General features: G+C 45.9%; 1 protein-coding gene across 1 annotated transcript in view; it reads left to right on the top strand.

The window, feature by feature from the left end:
• LOC144370486 (succinate dehydrogenase assembly factor 1, mitochondrial-like) overlaps window positions 1-5995 on the top strand; it is an 88662-nt gene extending 82667 nt beyond the window's left edge. The window contains exon 4 of the mRNA XM_078031287.1: window positions 3486-5995. Coding sequence (XP_077887413.1) covers window positions 4800-5300 — 501 coding nt within the window. The 5' untranslated portion in view covers window positions 3486-4799 and the 3' untranslated portion in view covers window positions 5301-5995. The remainder of the gene's footprint in view (window positions 1-3485) is intronic.
• The last annotated feature ends 10887 nt before the right edge of the window (window positions 5996-16882 follow it).

The raw sequence follows: 16882 nt of genomic DNA, 5'->3' as shown, positions 1-16882 counted from the left end.
TTGATGGAGCCCAGGGGAAAAAGGAAGCTGCAAAGACAAGTATGGAAAGGGTGGGCACATCCTCTATATGCAGAAGGGGCAGCTTTGTTCTGAGAGGCTACAGAAGGATGGGACTTATCTTTGTATTTGCTCTCTAAACCAGCCAGATGTTCTAGAAGGGACACCTGCCTTGAAGGGAACGGATTCATCCATCACATTTGGATAGATGAACCTGGAGTTCTGAAACCACAGAGGAGGAAAGAGTTTGAGCAGTGATGTAGTAGGTGATTTTAAGCACTGAGTAGTGCTACAAAGGCTGTGGAGAGGGAAGGTCAATGGCTTGTCTGAGCACTGTCCTGGGGCACTAGATGGGAGGGTTCAAGGGGAGAGGCAAGGGCTCCTGGGTAGCAACAGGTTCTCTTCCACATGCTGATGCTATGCTGGCTGCTGATGGGATAGACAGAGCACAAAGGATGATAAATGCCCTAACCACAGAGGTAGGATCTTGAGGGTCACAAGGGCCTCCTGGCTCATTGGCCACTCACTTGTCTTAAACAGAGATGGAAAGTTATGTTATTTTCCAGTCCAAATCTATACATGTTCCCATATTCACCCCCCAGTAATGATGACCAGAAGTGACCTAGTGAGCCCAGGACACACAGTGTATAGCCCAGTTTCTCAGACAGCACAGGCTCATGCTGTTTGATGGGAGAATACATTCCATACCATGGTGAAGATGAGGCTTTCCTCTAAAAAATGTGGTTCAAATTTAAGAAATAAGGGAAAGGGACTTAAAAATTATTAGGCAATCCAGTGTGGTGGTGCATTCCTGTAATCCCAGTCATTCAGGGGCTGAGGCAGAATCTCAAAGAGTGAGTCCCCATCTCAAAATGAAAAATAAAAAGCATTCTGTAAACCTCAATGGAAGATCACCTTTGGATCTATGTACTGGACACACAAAATATGTTACCTCAAATTTGCATAATGTCAGGCTCCACACATTACCATGATCTAATCAGAAAGCAATGGAGACGCATAAACAGAGTGAGAAAAAAACAATAAGAATTTAAGCACATTTGGGGGCAAAAGGAAGGCCTTGGAGGCAAATACATGAGGGAATAGGAAGCCCCTTCAGCTAGCAATAAACTTCTTAGCCAGGTTGATGGCCAGGAAAATTGCCCAGCTCAGATCAAACAGGATAACATCAAACCAGAGTGTGGGTTTTGTGATGGTGTCAGGTCAGGCATACATGCAGATCTCTATGCTCCACAGTGAGTGTTTTAGATCCACAGTGTTTAACACTGGGCTGCAGCTTGGACCCCAGGTCTGGAATGGGCACTTCAAAACCAGCTTTCCCTCCAGTCCCAGCAGTGCAGGTTTCAAGACCACTGCAGGCCTGAGAGGGGAGTGGCAAATGGGAAGTCTGGATATGATGTCCCATATCTAGCCCACCTGTGACAAACTCCAAGCCTATCATGGAGACTCTAAACCCTTACACTGCACTATAGGAAAGCCTGGCCAGCTGTTGAGTGATGTGCACAAGGGCATCTGGGTTGACATCGTATCCACAAGAACCAAGCAGCCCATTGCTGCTATTCAGGGTTGAAGGGTATGAGTTTAAGCTAATAGCCTGGGCTGAGCTTCCTGGGTGGGTTACCTTAAATGAATGTGTTATGCTACCACTGCCCACCAGGGCTCCTACATGACTGAGAGGTGGCTCTAGAACTGCTGGGGATCTGGAATCATCTGCCATTATGAGGATGTTCCCAGAACCAGGAAGCAGCCCATATTATGTTCCAAAATTTTAGTAGGAGGCAGGAGGGATTGTGCTAAGACAGCCTAGGGAGGCGGGGTAGTATCCAAAGGTTCCTCTGGTGCTGCAGGCTAGGAGGATGGTGGCAGAAACACTGTGTACTACGTGGGAGGCAGTGCATGGACCCTAACTGGGATTGCTATAAGCAGGGCAGCATTTCGAAGGCAGGTTCTCCATGGAACCCAGGGGGGCTCCCAGATGAGGGCTGAGGTGTGGTTAGTGGGACAAAGGACTGGTTCAAATGGGGATTGAGGAGGGAGACCTGAGATGTTGGGGAGCCAGTGGGCTGCCTGTGCTGCCTAGGGCCATGGACCTGGGGCATGGGCAGGAGCTGTCATTGGAGGCAGGTGCAGCTGGAAATATTACTGCCAGAGAAGAGGGAGTAGTGTCCATGGCCATGGCCTCAGCACAGTGGATGGTGAGTCAGGTGAGCAGAGGACTTGGCTGTGTGGGTGGGGGAGACTCTTGTAGCAGTTAAGTTCTGGCCAAGGCTATTGGGGTGCAGTTGGAAAGGACTAGTGTGGGCCTTGGAAAGGAATGAAGGGGAGGAGGAGCAGGAGGAGGAGGAAGATGAGAAGCAACAGAGGAGTAAAAGGAGGAGGAGGAAGAGGAAGAGGAAATGGAGAAGGATCAGGAGGAGGGGCAAGAAGAGGACCAATGGGAGATGGAAGAGATGGATGAGGAGGAAGCAGAGGAGGAGGATCAAGGCCCATGAGTGATGGGGATTCCATTCTGCAGTGTGTAGGCTTGGAGTTGAAAGGGAACAAGATATGAGGTGTGGGAAGGTGGAAAATAGAAGGTGCCAGACCCCATCTCAGGTGAGGAGGGACATGAAACAATGTAGGGTAACTCCCTCATTGGGACTGGGCCTCATGGGAGATCAGGGTTAGTGGGATGAAGCAGGGGAATAGAACAAGGGATTCCCCACTGATCATTACTTAGTGAGGGGGAAACGAGGATGCACAGAGAGGTTTAGGTATCCACCAGGCTGCAATTGCCAGTGATTGCTGGCTGGATATTTGGGGTGTGGGAGGGTTCTGTGTGTGGTGTCATTGTGTTAGTAGTCTCACTATGGGCCGCAGGTAGGGCACAAGAATAAACAGGCAGTCTGGTGGTAGAGTCCTCCATAGCTTCTTTTCTACCCTCCAAGTTCTTCATTTTACCTACAACTTCTTCTTCTTTGCACCTGGAACCTCTGTCAGCAGGGTGCCTGTGTCTTTCTCTAGGCACTGGAGAGGCCTCTTAGCAGGTGGCCACATTGGCAGGGCCATAGACATTGGCTTCTTCTTCTTGGACCTCCAAGAAGAAGCTCTGGCTGGAGGACAGCTCTCTGATGGACCACAGAAATGCTTCTGTCCATGCATTACCTTGCTTGAGCCCTGGGAGCTGGGAGAACTGGGCAGATGGTGTTTCTCCAGCCTTTCTTTGGCCCCCTTGTCTGAAAGTGAGGAGCAGCTGGGGTCTGGCTCTGGCAGCACTGCTGCCTCTGCATCAGCCTGAGCCATGGTCAGCCCTCCTGCAACTGGTCTGTGGGAGATGCAGATGACATGTCCCCCACACGGAAGATCTTGGAAATGTCCTGGGCCTTCTCTTGAAAAGTGTTTCCTTCCCCAGGCACAGGATTGGGTTCCAGAGAACTGAGTTCTCCCTGGGTCTCCTGAGGCCTTACTAATGTTTCTTCTTCTATTCTCAGGGCACCCAGTTCCAGATCCTCCTGCCTGTCTCTTCCTTCGGGAAATCTCCTCCTCCTCCTGGTGGACCACTAATTCTTCAGGCTGCTCTTTGATTGTCAGCTCTGTTTCCTCTGAATGAAGGATAGGGGGTTGGGTGGATATAATGGTCTGCACAGCCTGATGGACTTGCTCAACTGGTAAAGGTGGGAGTACTGGTCTGCAGCAAGCAGGAAGGGACCCTTACTGTTCTGGGTGGTCCAAACATCTGCGAGTTGGTGTAGGACAGCACTGGCTTTATGAGGGAGGTACCCCAGGACACCAGCGGCAGGATCCCAAAAGGAGGGCAGCACCTGCAGGAGAAGGCCTGTGAGGCAGCTGAACCAGGCCTGGGAGGATGGTGATCCTGGTGGAACAACCTGGGGACAGATATGATGGCAGCTCCTGGAGCAGCTTGGTGATCCTGCCATGGAGCCAAAGCATTGTGGGTCAGGCATGCTTGATGGTCCAAAAGGGCCAGGTGGCATGGCCCTAACCATGCTTCCTAAGAAGACTGACCATTCAGGTCAGCTGGTGAGATCTGACTGGACACTAGTGACAAGACCAAAGGAGCTCGGCTGGGACAACTACTCCTCTGGAGACCAAAGGCGCACTATTGAGTTCACCTATTGTGACTTCTGGCTGGAAAGTATGATGGAGAAAGGGCTTGGGGACAAGCCTGGTTGGTCAGAGGAAAGCCCCCAGGAAAGGGAGCAAGGCCCAATGTCCACTGCTAGTCTGAGTATAGAGCTCCTTAGGACTCTGCATTGCTTCTTTTTCCACCAAATGATTCTCATCTCTTCAGAGTGTTATTCTGGGGCTGCTTTCTTATTGGTTATTTAGATGTTTATACCACATGACTCCTAATAATATCTGTATGGCTTCTGTTTGACATGAGGTAGTCATCTGGATTTATCAATTACCCAATCAAAACTGACACCGATTACTCCTGAACTGCTCAACTCAGGTTTTCTCAATAATTTGCAGCATATTATAATTTTAGAAAACCAATAGAATGGTGTGTGGAAGGAACAGTCCAACAGAAATCAGGACCAGTCATGGTGCCTAACTTTTTGATATTAGCTTCAGGCAAAATAAGGACATTTTGATTGGGATGAAGTCCCTTTTATTCTAAAACTTAATACATATGTCTTTATTTCTGAATCATCTTTAGGGGACCCAATATTCTTGCTGTTGCCTAGGACCACATTTCTCAGAGATCTCAGTCTGTGTTGGGCTGGCTGCTGTGCTGTGGCCCAAGGTGATGCAGAACACCTCATGTTTCAAAGGTCTCAACTATGGGAAGCCAGCTCCATTGCTCTGGTCATGAGGTGAGTCTGAACATCATGGAAGAAGGGCATTTTTGCCTTTGGCTTGGGCAGCTGTTTGGCTGCTGTCCACCCGGCCTTTGCTGCTGCTGCCTCCCTGCCTCTCTCATGAGCCGGCCCAGCCAGCTGCAGAGGCAAGTTCTCAGTCTTTACCACGAGCTTCTGCGCGCTGAGCGCGGGAAGCCGGGTGCCAATGCGCCGGTGCGGGCCCAGTTCCCGCAGAACGCCAGCCTACCGCGCGCTGATGTGCTGCGCATCCAGTACCAGTACCAGTACCGCCGCGGACAGCGCCAACTGCAGCTGCTCTGCTCAGACCACGCCAAGGCCTTGGGTGCTTTTGTGCGCCCGCAGGGCCCAAAGGAGGAGCCTGGTGGCGCGGCGGCCCTGGGAACCCCGCCTGAAGATGATGATGGTCCAAAGAGCCCTCTCAACGACACCTGGGCACCGGAGATCCCACCCAACGGACGATGACAGGCAGAAGAGCTCTCTCAGTGCTGCAGAGGGGCCCGCCAGGCTCCTTGAAGGGGCTCGAGAACCCATCTGACGGAAGATGAGAGGTCTTGAGAAACTAGCTCCAGATTTGGTAACAGCTCTCCTGGCGACGTGGGCGTAGAGAGCCCTGTGATGGACGGTGAGAGATGTCCAACCTTGCCCAAAACATGGTGACAGGTCAGTCCCCTCATCCCCTTGGGGTGGCCTGGGAGGCTGAACAGTGTTGTTCGGAGATCTACTTACCCAGAGTCATGGGGAGCCCAGACGCCCCCTTCCCTCTGTCATGGACAAAGAGCCTGAGACCCTTCTCCTCCTTCACCTCTGAGAACACATCTACCCCTGGCTCTCAACGGGACTGCCCTTTCCTGTATTTAACTCTGAGAAAAGCAGACTTTTTGCTGAGAAGCACTTTGGAAAGATACCCTGATGAACCATGAGAAGACTAGAGTTCCCTTTGAAAAGCTTACTGACCCCATCCCCATACACTGTGTCAAACTGGAACCACAAAGAAGGGGTGGGGTCTCAGCCCCAGCTGATCAGCTTAAGAATCCGTATTTGATTGTTAAAGGGGCAACTCTAACTCTTGTGCCCCTTCTCTCTCAGGACTGTGGCACAAAAGGAATAAAATTGGGGATGTGCTTACTTCCCTGTTCTTAAGGAAAAAAAAAAAAGAAGGGCATTTTTTAGGAAGACTCTAAACCCATGGCTGCTATGAAGCAGAAAAAAAAGAGGACCATGTGACAAAATATAATCTCTATGGACATGCCCCCAGTGACCTACTTCTTCCAGACATGCCCAAACTTCTCCATTTACTACCCAGTACTTTCAAATTATTCATCCACCCAATGGATTTGTTCATAGATTAAGTTACCAGTCTCATAATGTAATAATTTCACCTCTGAACATTCCTGCATTACCTCACTTCAGCTTTTGAGATTACTCCTAATTCTAAAATTTCACATGCCGAGCAGGATCCCCAAAATGCTATGAACATCTCACCATGGAAAATACATTCAGTGTATCTCCAGAACACACTGGAGATACAAATCTGAACAGTTCCAGCATTTCCCCAAACTTCAAGTCCAAAGTCTCTTCTGGGACTCAAATTAAACTCTTTATTGTCAGCCTTTGTGGAAATCAAAATCAACTGCAGTATATCCAATATTCAGTGGCAGAGAGTAAGTATTTCCATTCCAAAGGGAGAAATAGACATACAGAAAGAAAAGGTTGCTATGAACCAAGACACCTCTCAGAAAATTATACACAATCAACAAATATATGGAAAAATGTTCAACATCTCTACCAATTAGAAAAATGCAAATCAAAACTACTCTATGATTTCATCTGACTCCAGTCAGAATGACAACTATTAAGAACAAAATCAATAACTATTTGCAAGGATGTGGGGAGGAAAGGCACACTCATACACTGCTGATGGGACTTCCAAATGTACAGTCTCTACAGTGCATAAAACAGTCTAGCATTCTGACCTTTCTACCTGGTTTAGTGCCTGGCAAAAATAATTCATGTCTCTCGGTTTCAGAGGCTTCATTGATAACCAGTCATTTTTTTCTTGTAGAGAAATTATTTTAATTTAAATTTTCCAATTTGTGTGTGGATATTTCTTTTTAAGACTCATACGAGGTCTAGGCTCAGTATGTAAATTCATAGTAATTGTCCCTACTCCTGAGTAGAACATGATGAGGTCAGTTAAATTCACTGAAGAAAGTCCATGTGAATTATTCAATTATTTCTTTAGTGGATAATGAAGGCTTGACCTGTGTGCAAGTCCCCAGAACTCGAAGTACAGTTGAACACCACCTCCTGGGAGAAGCATCATGTCACAGGAAGGAAATAGAGTAGCAATAAAAAGTAGTGCGTGGTAGGTGGTGGTGATGTTTGCACAGTGGGAATGTGCCTGAGGAACTTTGATACAAGACAGTTGAGATAAATAGAGTCATAAACCTATAACCAAGGTTCATGCCAATAAAAAGAGGTAGGGTACAACTTTATCTGAACATCATCCCTAACACATTGAGAAGCTGTCCCAAAGTGAAAAATGTAATTGTAGATGAATTGGGAGTGGTTCAGATGTGGACTAGTAGTAATGCAAAATGAAACCATTCCATGAGCACCTTCAACTCCTTGTCATTGTCCAAAGATCCCTGTGATTGTCGCATCTGTCATTTCTTCACATATGACACACACATTTAAAAAAATAGTAAAACGATGATGGACCAACTCTGTGCATAAATACTGAAGCACATGAATTGTGCTGCTCATCCTGATGATCTGTGCTGTTCTTCCTGTATCATAAAATATCACCCAACTCTTGTCTGTCTTGTACAGAGGTTGCCCAGCACTGTAGGCACTAGAAACCTTGACTCCTCCATTCCAGAGTTGGCAGGATGCATAGCATGGATCTGCAGTGCATTAAAAGCTCTTAGTCAGTCGATTACTCAGAGGACATTTGGGTTCAGTACCTGCAGTTTTCATCATTGTCCTCAGTCTACTTCGTGCATCTGCAACTTGAAGGCATAGCCCACTCACCTACAGGGTGATCTGGTTTAAAAGCTATGATGGCACTGTCACTGAGTTGACCGAAGCACCTATTGTAGAAATTTAAATTAATTACAGGGAGAAACCAGAAGAATTCCTATAACTAGTTAACAATTGAAATATTTTGTATGCTTAAAAAATTAAGTAAAGGAGAAATATTTTCCTATGAGTACTAAATTTCAGGAATTGGGATAGAGATTCTAAGCGGTGTATTCCATCAAGTAAGAAAAGATCTGGCCTGCCAATGGCATTGTAGGAAAGCCTTTGCCCAACTGACACATTTTGTCTGTCAAAATTAATGCTTAATGGTAGATGTCATCCAACTTTGTGACATGGAACTAACTCGTGCATCAGTGCTTGATAGAACAAAAGTCAGAACAAGGTTGTGTGGAAATCCAGTCTGGCTCTTGAATGTTCAGTCACCTTCTTGGCCATGGTAATGGAGGCTGTAACAAGGGTTGGATCAGAGTGAAAACTCCATACCCACCCTCCTTTCCCTGAGCAGGCATGGTCTTTGTTTACTGAACAAGAAGGAAGCAGCTGAGGTGGAGAGATTGTCTGGTCTTACTAAGAGCAGTCTAGAAGGTGACTAGCACCACCATGAGAGGAAAATGCAGCCATGTTGCATCCTCGTGTTCCCATTCACAGAAGCCACACAGGGTGGCACATATATCTGGCTTGTTTAGTTCTTGATGTCAGATGGAGAGACATTTCTTTTTCACAGCAGTCATCCACTGCAGGACTTGGGTGGTCTCCATGTGGAACACATTTCCACCTTGAATCCTTTGGTACTTTGGGGAAGTTGGAGTTCCCTGATGGGCCAGTCTAGGTGGTGAGTTCATTCCTTTGGCAAAGGATGTGGGGCCTGCAAATGGGAAGGAGTAGAAAAATCAGAGTAAGAAAGACACTTCCAGGGAAAAAAACATTTTGTTCCTAATATTTCCTATTTAGTGATTCCATCTTGTCCTCTGTCAGAGCTAGCTGCTCAGGTATTTATTCATAGTTCAAAGCTAGTTGACGGCAAGTATCAACAAATACTCACAAGCCTTAGCCAAATTAAAAATGGTTAGCTGAGTCAAGATCCTTCAAGGAGATGATGAGAGGAACAGAAACCAAAGTCAGCATCTTATTAAACCCTTGTTTCTTTCAGACCTTTTCAAAAATTGAATTTGATATTTTTCAGTAATTTAGGGGGAATTGAACTTCACTGAACTTCCTTTAAATGAAGGGACAGGGTTAGTGCTGAAGATGAAATCAGAAATGAAAGGCACAGGGTTAGTGTTTAAGAGGAAATCAGATATTTTGAAATATCTGATGCCTAATGGAGCTATAGTTTGAATAACATTCACAATAATAAATTTAAATTTATCCTCAGAAAAGTCATAGAACTTGGAAAGAAGGTATTCATATAGTTTTTTCGTCATTGCTAAGCACAAACAGGACTCAAATCTTGCATTTTGAATTGTATTACAATTTGTTAGTTCCTTTTAAAATGTACTTTTCATACTAATTTTAAATAATCGGTGAAAATATCTCTTCTTTGCATTTTTTGCTCTATGTTTATGCCATGATTAATTTCAACTAGTTATTTCATTGTCAGGGTCCTACAAGACAGTTGGCACACATGGTTACCAAATGGATGGTAGCATATTTTGAATGCCTAATTACAAACTCTGCATAAAGCAGTTTATAAGCCTCTTTTCAGCAAGTCCATGTTGTAAAGTTTGTTGAGTATACACGTTAATCATTATGGACTTGGAATCAGATTTGAAATCACCTCTGCTCTTTCTTACCACTGAGTGTCTTTGGAAGAAAAGTAAAGAAGCTTCCCTCCATAAAGCTCAGTTTATGAACCTGTAAAATGGGACTCCTAATATCTAGTTCGGAGAATTGTGAAACTTACATAACATGATGTGATGTTTTGCACAGAGTGTATAACACTATAAAGGCTCAATGTAATAAGAAAACTCTTGGCAACATAGTTATTTTTATGCTACAATATGTACATATTGCTCTTGCAAGAACAAAGAACTGGACATTACCATTAGAAGAATAATCAATCCTACTTAAGTACTCTGATTGAAAATGAAAACTGTTGGAGAGTGGATGTAAAAGAGCAATGTCCTTATTCCCTTGGTGCTGCAGTGCTCTGCTTTCAACCTGAGATGGGCTGAGTTCTGTGCTGCTTGGTATTGATCCTTGCCAAGGACAACTGCTATATTTGATGACAAACACCCCACCTGAGGATCACAAGGCCAGACCAAGTGTGACTTCTCATGCCCCACATGTTAGAAAGGTCTTCCTCTGATTGAGATTAAATTTAATGTTTTTGAGAAATAGAAAGCTGCTCTACTCCAGCTTCTTCAATATAGAGAATGTGAAGCAAAGCAAAGCATAGTGTACAGAGTCATGGAAACGGGCACCTCAGGGTTCTCATGAGGACACACATCATGGAACAGTTTTATGATCAACGTCATGGTGCTATCAAACTCTTGACAACTTACGTAACTTCATTGCTGCCCTGTTTCTGGCCTGCTCACATTTCCTCCTGTAAAGCCCAATTGTGTTTTTCTATGTAAACACAATCTGCAGTCATTGTTACATCAGTTCCAATCCATTGTTATTTACTCTTTATAGTAATTTTAGATATTTTCTACTCTGCAGGATTTTCAAACTTTAGAAATACTGTTAAGAGAATTCCATATGGGAATTCTTTCCTAATTGATCTAATCAATCTTGTTGAACTAATCTTGTTGAGCAAACAGCTTTTACAGATTTTTAACACATCATTGAGGGAGACAGGTTTATATTATAATAGTTGAAAGATTCATCTATACATGTGAAATATTGAAGTGTGTTTGCAAATGAATGCCAAACTTTTCTTCCTAGTGGGGGAGGGAAGACCACTGAAACTGCCTAGACAAACTTTGTTTCCTGTCTCTCCATGAGAGTTCTTTGGAATGTCTAGGAGGAGTCACAGACTTTTCACATTTTGCCACATGTACTTTATCTTGCCTCTTTCCCTAATTCAACCTTTCTGAACAGTTTGAGAAGAGTATTTGTGTCTCCTACCCCTGTGCACTTAATGCCTTTACTCTGCTGTGACTTGTCCAGGACAGCACATTCTCTCCCATAACCCTGGAAAATTCCTACATTCAGGAAACTAACATTAACACAATACATTCCTCTAGTATATAGCCCAATTTCTTAGTTGTCCTGTTGTCATCCTCCATGCTTGATTTAAGTCCAGGCTCCCACAGTTCATACACTTATCACATCTCTTTAGTCACCTTTATAGTTTCAGAAAATTTTCAAGTTTGCCTACTTCTGAAACTTAGAGACGAAGACTGTGGCATTTCTGTGTATGTGTGTGTGTGTGTGCACGTTCACATATGCACTGCTTCATTGGTGATTGTCTTCAGCTATTATGTGAAAAGCCAACAGATCGCAAATATGTGGCACCAGGCCTACAATATAGAAATAGCTGTCGACGTGTCTGCCCTGCTTACCAAATTGAGTCAGTCTAAAAACTTGGCAGGCAGGAGGTGACTAGAACTTGACAGCCTTCGAAGGAGGGGTCGTATCCATGGGCTCTTCACTGGCAGCCTGGGAGGTTGGTGGTGCTGATGCCCTCTGTGCCAGGGTGGAGGCCGGTGAGTGGTCCTGCACTGGCAGCGTGGTAATGGTGGGGGCATTGGGAAGAGAGGCTCTTTGCTGTCCAGCAGGGTTCCTAGAAGCAGGCTGAGGGGTGGGTGGTGGGACAATGGAATGGGACAGATTGGGGTTGGGTTGGGAGAACTGAAGGGTTGGGGGGCTGGGGAGGACTGGTCCCTTTGCTGGCTGCCTGTGCTGCCTATGGCCATGGACATTGCTGTCATTGGATGCAGGAGAGGACAAAATGACTGCCGTAGAAGGGGGAGTAGTGTCCATGGCCATGTCCTCAGGCTGCACAGCGGGATTCTGGGAAAGGTGAGCCGATGACATGGCTATTAGGGTGGGAGGGACACTCCTAGTGGAGTGCTGGCACTGGGTATTGGGGTTTGGGGTGGAAGGGACAGGAGTGGGTCTTGGGAAGGAATGAGGAGGAGGAGGAAGAGGAGCAGCAGGGCTGGGGAGGACTGGTCCCTTTGCTGGCTGCCTGGGCTGCCTATGGCCATGGACATTGCTGTCACTGGATGCAGGAGAGGACAAAATGACCGCCATGGAAGGGGGAGTGGTGTCCATGGCCGTGTCCTCAGGCAGCACAGCGGGATTCTGGGAGAGGTGAGCCGATGACATGGCTATTAGGGTGGGAGGGACACTCCTAGTGGAGTGCTGGCCCTGGGTATTGGGGTTTGGGGTGGAAGGGACAGGAGTGGGTCTTGGGAAGGAATGAGGAGGAGGAGGAAGAGGAGCAGCAGGAGGAGCAGCCAAAGGAGAGGGAACACTAGGAGGAGGAGCAGGAAGGGGGGGAGGAGGAGGAGGAATAGGAGCAGGAGGAAGTGGAAATGGAGAAGGGGGAGAGGGAAAAGAACTAGGAGGAGGAGGAGGAGGGGGAGGAGGAGGAGAAAAAGAAGGGGAATGAGGAGGAAGAGAGGGAGTAGGATGAGGAGAAGGAGGAGGGGGGGAGGAGGAGGGGGAGGAGGAGCAGGAGAAAAAAGTGAAGGAAGAGGAGAAGGAAATGGAAGAGGAGGAGGAGGAGCACAAGGAGAAGGAGGGGGAGGGGGAGGAAGAGGAAAAGGAGAAGGAGGAGGAGGAGGAGGAGGAGGATCTATGCACATGGGGGTTGGGGATTCCATTCTGGAAGAGGTAGGATTGGAGGGGAAAGGGACCTGGGTAGGAGGTGTGGGAAGGTGAAACACATTAGGGGTAATTCCAACATGGGGACTGGGGGTGAAGGGAGAAGGAAGTTTCCTGGGAAGAGGCAGTGGAATATTAGATGAGGGGGAAGGTGGAGGGATGGGTAGGTTCAGGGGCCCAGCAGGCTCGAATTCCATTGGGATGGGGGAGGGGTCAGTGGGTGGGGGGAGGGGGCCTGCATTCCAGGTAGGGCCTGCAGGTGGGGAGGGTGAATGGACAGTGGTGGTGCAGTCCTCCAGAGCCTCTCTTCCGCCCTGGGCGACCTGTGTCTCAGGCTTCACGTGCTTACTTCTGGCACTCTGAACCCTCCTCAGGGTGCCTTTTGAACATAAAAGTGGCCGCTTTGCAGGTGGGGGCAGCCCATCCTCATGCCAGGCAATTAGTGATGGCAGGGCCACTGGTATGAGCAGCTTTCTTTTATGCGGCCTCCTGGAAGCAGCAGTTAGTGAGGGCCAACCCTGGGATAGAACACAGGTGGGCTTCAGGCCCTGCTCTCCCTGGATGGATGGGGAGGCAGACAGGCAGATCCACTTCTTGGGCGACACGGGGGGCCTCTCGAGAACACTATTTCCCTCTGGGGGCCAAGAACTGGCCTCCAGGGCACTGAGGTCTCCCCGAGTGACCTCCTCCCTCTTCTTCTCCTCCTCGTCCTTCTCCTCCTCCTTCAGCTTCTCCTCCTCCTCCTCCTCCTCCTTCTCCTCTTCCTCCTCCTCCTCCTCCTTCTCCTCCTTCTGCTCTTCCTCCTTGTCCCCCTCCTCCTCCTTTTCCTCCTCCTCCTCCTGCTCCTCCTCCTGATGGATCTTGGTGTTTTCTGGATGTTCCTGGGCCCTGAGCTCAGCTTCCTTAGCCGCACCAAGAGGGCAGCGAGCAGCTGTCATGGGCCCCTCAGCTTGGTGGAGGAGCTGAGTTACTGGAGGCAGGAGGAGTGGCCAGCGCCCAGGAGGGGGGACCCTTACTGCTGTCCAGGGGCCGAACATCCGGGAGTTGTTCCTCGATAGCACCTGCTTTTTGGGGAACGGCCCCCAGGACGCGGGCAGCAGGATCCCCCGACAGAGGAGCGGGCCTCTGTCCCTGCCAGTAGCAGGAGGCCCCCGAGGTGGAGGTCGGGGATCCTGGAGGAAGCGCCTGCTGGCAGGGCTGGGGGGAGCGGCAGGTGCAGCCGGGTGGGCCCTGTGAGGAGAGGGAGCCTCCCGGGCGAGGCGCAGGGGAGTTTGACGGGCCACCAGGGCCCTGCGGCGCAGCCTGCGACCGCACTTGGTGAGAAGACTGCCCATGGAGGGCACGGGGGCTCGTCACCAGGCAGAAGTCCACACTAGTCCAACGCTGGTCAGCACAGAGCAGCTTGGCTGAGAAGCCAGCTCCTCCTTGGACCAAAGGCTGAACTGGAGTTTAGCCTTTGTGACGTGTGGATGGAACCTGTGACGCAGAAAGGACTTGGGCCAAGGCGGTTGGTCAAAGGAAGGCTCCAGGGTGAAGAGACCCCCACCCCCACTTTTAAAATTGTGGCATGGACAGGAAAGTCAATTGTCTCATCAATGTATCATACAGGACAAAACAGACAAAAAGCACTAAAGTACTTGCACTATTTATTTTTGTGTAATTTTAAAGCAAGGCTGGAGTTTTGGCTCAGTGGTGGAGCACTTGCCTAGCACAGGTGAGGCCCTGGGTTCGATCCTCAGCACCACATAAAAATAAATGAATAAAATAAAGGTATTGTGTCCAACTACAACTAAAAAATAAAAAATAATTTTTAAAGCAATCAATTGTTCAATTTTCTTTAAAAGAAGTCCATGATTTTATATATCTTAATTTTTCAAAAATTTGTGGCTCAGTATCTTTGGCTATTCCAAGTGGCTGGTGACTTTCTGGCATTCTGCATGAACGCCAAGTTCAAATAACAGTTTTAGATAAATTCAGATACTTACACTCCAAATCTATGCCAACATATGCATTTAAGAGTACATTTCATGGGGCTGGGGTTGTGGCTTAGCAGTAGAGCACTCACCTAGCTAGTGCAAGGTCTTGGGTTCGATCCTCCGTATCACATAAAAATAAATGAAATAAAGGTATTGTGTCCAACTACAACTAAAAAATAATATTTTTATAAAGAATACATTAAATGAATGTTCACAACACAAAAATTGATAAACTGAGGACATATATTGAAACATCTCACTATATGTAATATATATGTAGAATTATTTTGTGTCGATTTTTAAATGTTTCTAAAATACAAAATAAAGGGATAAAATTGTAAAAGTACTTTCAATACTGTCAATAAAACACTGTAAAGGAAAGGGGGAAAAATACGTTCTGTAGCTGGGGATGCAGCTCAGTAGTACAGTGCTTGCCTAGCATGCAAAAGCCCCTGGATTGAACACTAGAAGGGGGTTGGGATGGCAGGGAGGCTCATTGTGTCCAATTCTTTCCTCTTCAAATACAATGTTTATGACTTATTCTATTTAGTGAATTGATATTCTCTCTAATATCACATATTAAGCCAATGTTATGATTGTGTCCAATTTTAATTTCATTCTCAAACATCGCTTGATTCAATTTTTTAGAAGCTCTTTTACTGTCTTGCAGAATAGAACTGGGATTTCCAAATGAATGTCTCAGGTGTAAATACAAGACCACAGTAAAGAGAACAGCCCAAACTTTTTAGCCTAGTGCAATTTGGCCATTGTTATATCAACATGACCTTAAGAGAACAGGCCTTGAAGTAATTTGATTTAGTCTTAACTTGAGAGCTACCTTCATCCTGTCTTTTAGCTTCTTGACATTTAATATGCCTCTTCACACAAAAAGAAAGGGTCACTCTTCCTGGTTAGCCCATTGCAAATCAGACAGTATAAACACAGACTTTAACTTTCCTTTCCCCACTATTGCTATTCTTATCTCAGTTTCATTTTGCCTTTATCACTTCACCATTTATGCATAAGTATGTTCTCCATATCTTGTATCTATGAAATAGATTATCTCTCAGTCAAACACCCACAGCCATTGCAAAAGATAGAAACCATTAAGAGATATGACCATTGTCTTTAAGAGGTTACTTTCTCATTTGAGTAGTGGTTTGGAGTTTGACTCTTTTAGCCCCAATTAAGGTTTTTGAAGGTGACTACATAGTCACTTTTGCATGGCTATAATGGAATACCTGAGGCAGTCTAACTTCTTTTTTTTTTTTAAATGATCTCATACTTCATCTCAAAATCCTAGAAAAAGAAGAGCAAAACAACAGCAAAAGAAGTAGAAGGCAAGAAATAATTAAAATCAGAGCTGAAATAAATGAAATTGAAACAAAAGAAACAATTGAAAAAATTGACAAGACTAAAAGTTGGTTCTTTGAAAAAATAAATAAAATTGACAGACCCTTAGCCATGCTAACGAAGAGAAGAAGAGAGAGAACTCAAATTACTAACATATGGGATGAAAAAGGTAATATCACAACAGACACTTCAGAAATACAGAAGATAATCAGAAATTATTTTGAATCCTTATACTCCAATAAAATAGAAGATAGTGAAGGCATCGATAAATTCCTTAAGTCTTATGACCTGCCCAGATTGAGTCAGGAGGATATAGACAACCTAAACAGACCAATAACAATAGAGGAAATAGAAGAAACCATCAAAAGATTACCAACTAAGAAAAGCCCAGGACCGGATGGGTATACAGCAGAGTTTTACAAAACCTTTAAAGAGGAACTAACACCAATACTTTTCAAGCTATTTCAGGAAATAGAAAAAGAGGGAGAACTTCCAAATTCATTCTACGAGGCCAACATCACCCTGGTTCCGAAACCAGACAAAGACACTTCAAAGAAAGAAAACTACAGACCAATATCTCTAATGAACCTTGACGCAAAAATCCTCAATAAAATTCTGGCGAATCGGATTCAAATACATATCAAAAAAATTATACATCATGATCAAGTAGGATTCATCCCTGGGATGCAAGGCTGGTTCAATATACGGAAATCAATAAATGTTATTCACCACATCAATAGACTTAAAAATAAGAACCATATGATCATCTCGATAGATGCAGAAAAAGCATTCGACAAAGTACAGCATCCCTTTATGTTCAAAACTCTAGAAAAATTAGGGATAACTGGAACATACCTCAACATTGTAAAAGCAATCTACGATAAGCCACAGGCC

Source organism: Ictidomys tridecemlineatus, chromosome 14, assembly GCF_052094955.1.
Source record: "Ictidomys tridecemlineatus isolate mIctTri1 chromosome 14, mIctTri1.hap1, whole genome shotgun sequence".
NCBI lineage: Eukaryota > Metazoa > Chordata > Mammalia > Rodentia > Sciuridae > Ictidomys > Ictidomys tridecemlineatus.
The sequence above is the reverse complement of the archived record's forward strand: the minus strand, read 5'-3'. Positions and strand labels throughout refer to the sequence as shown.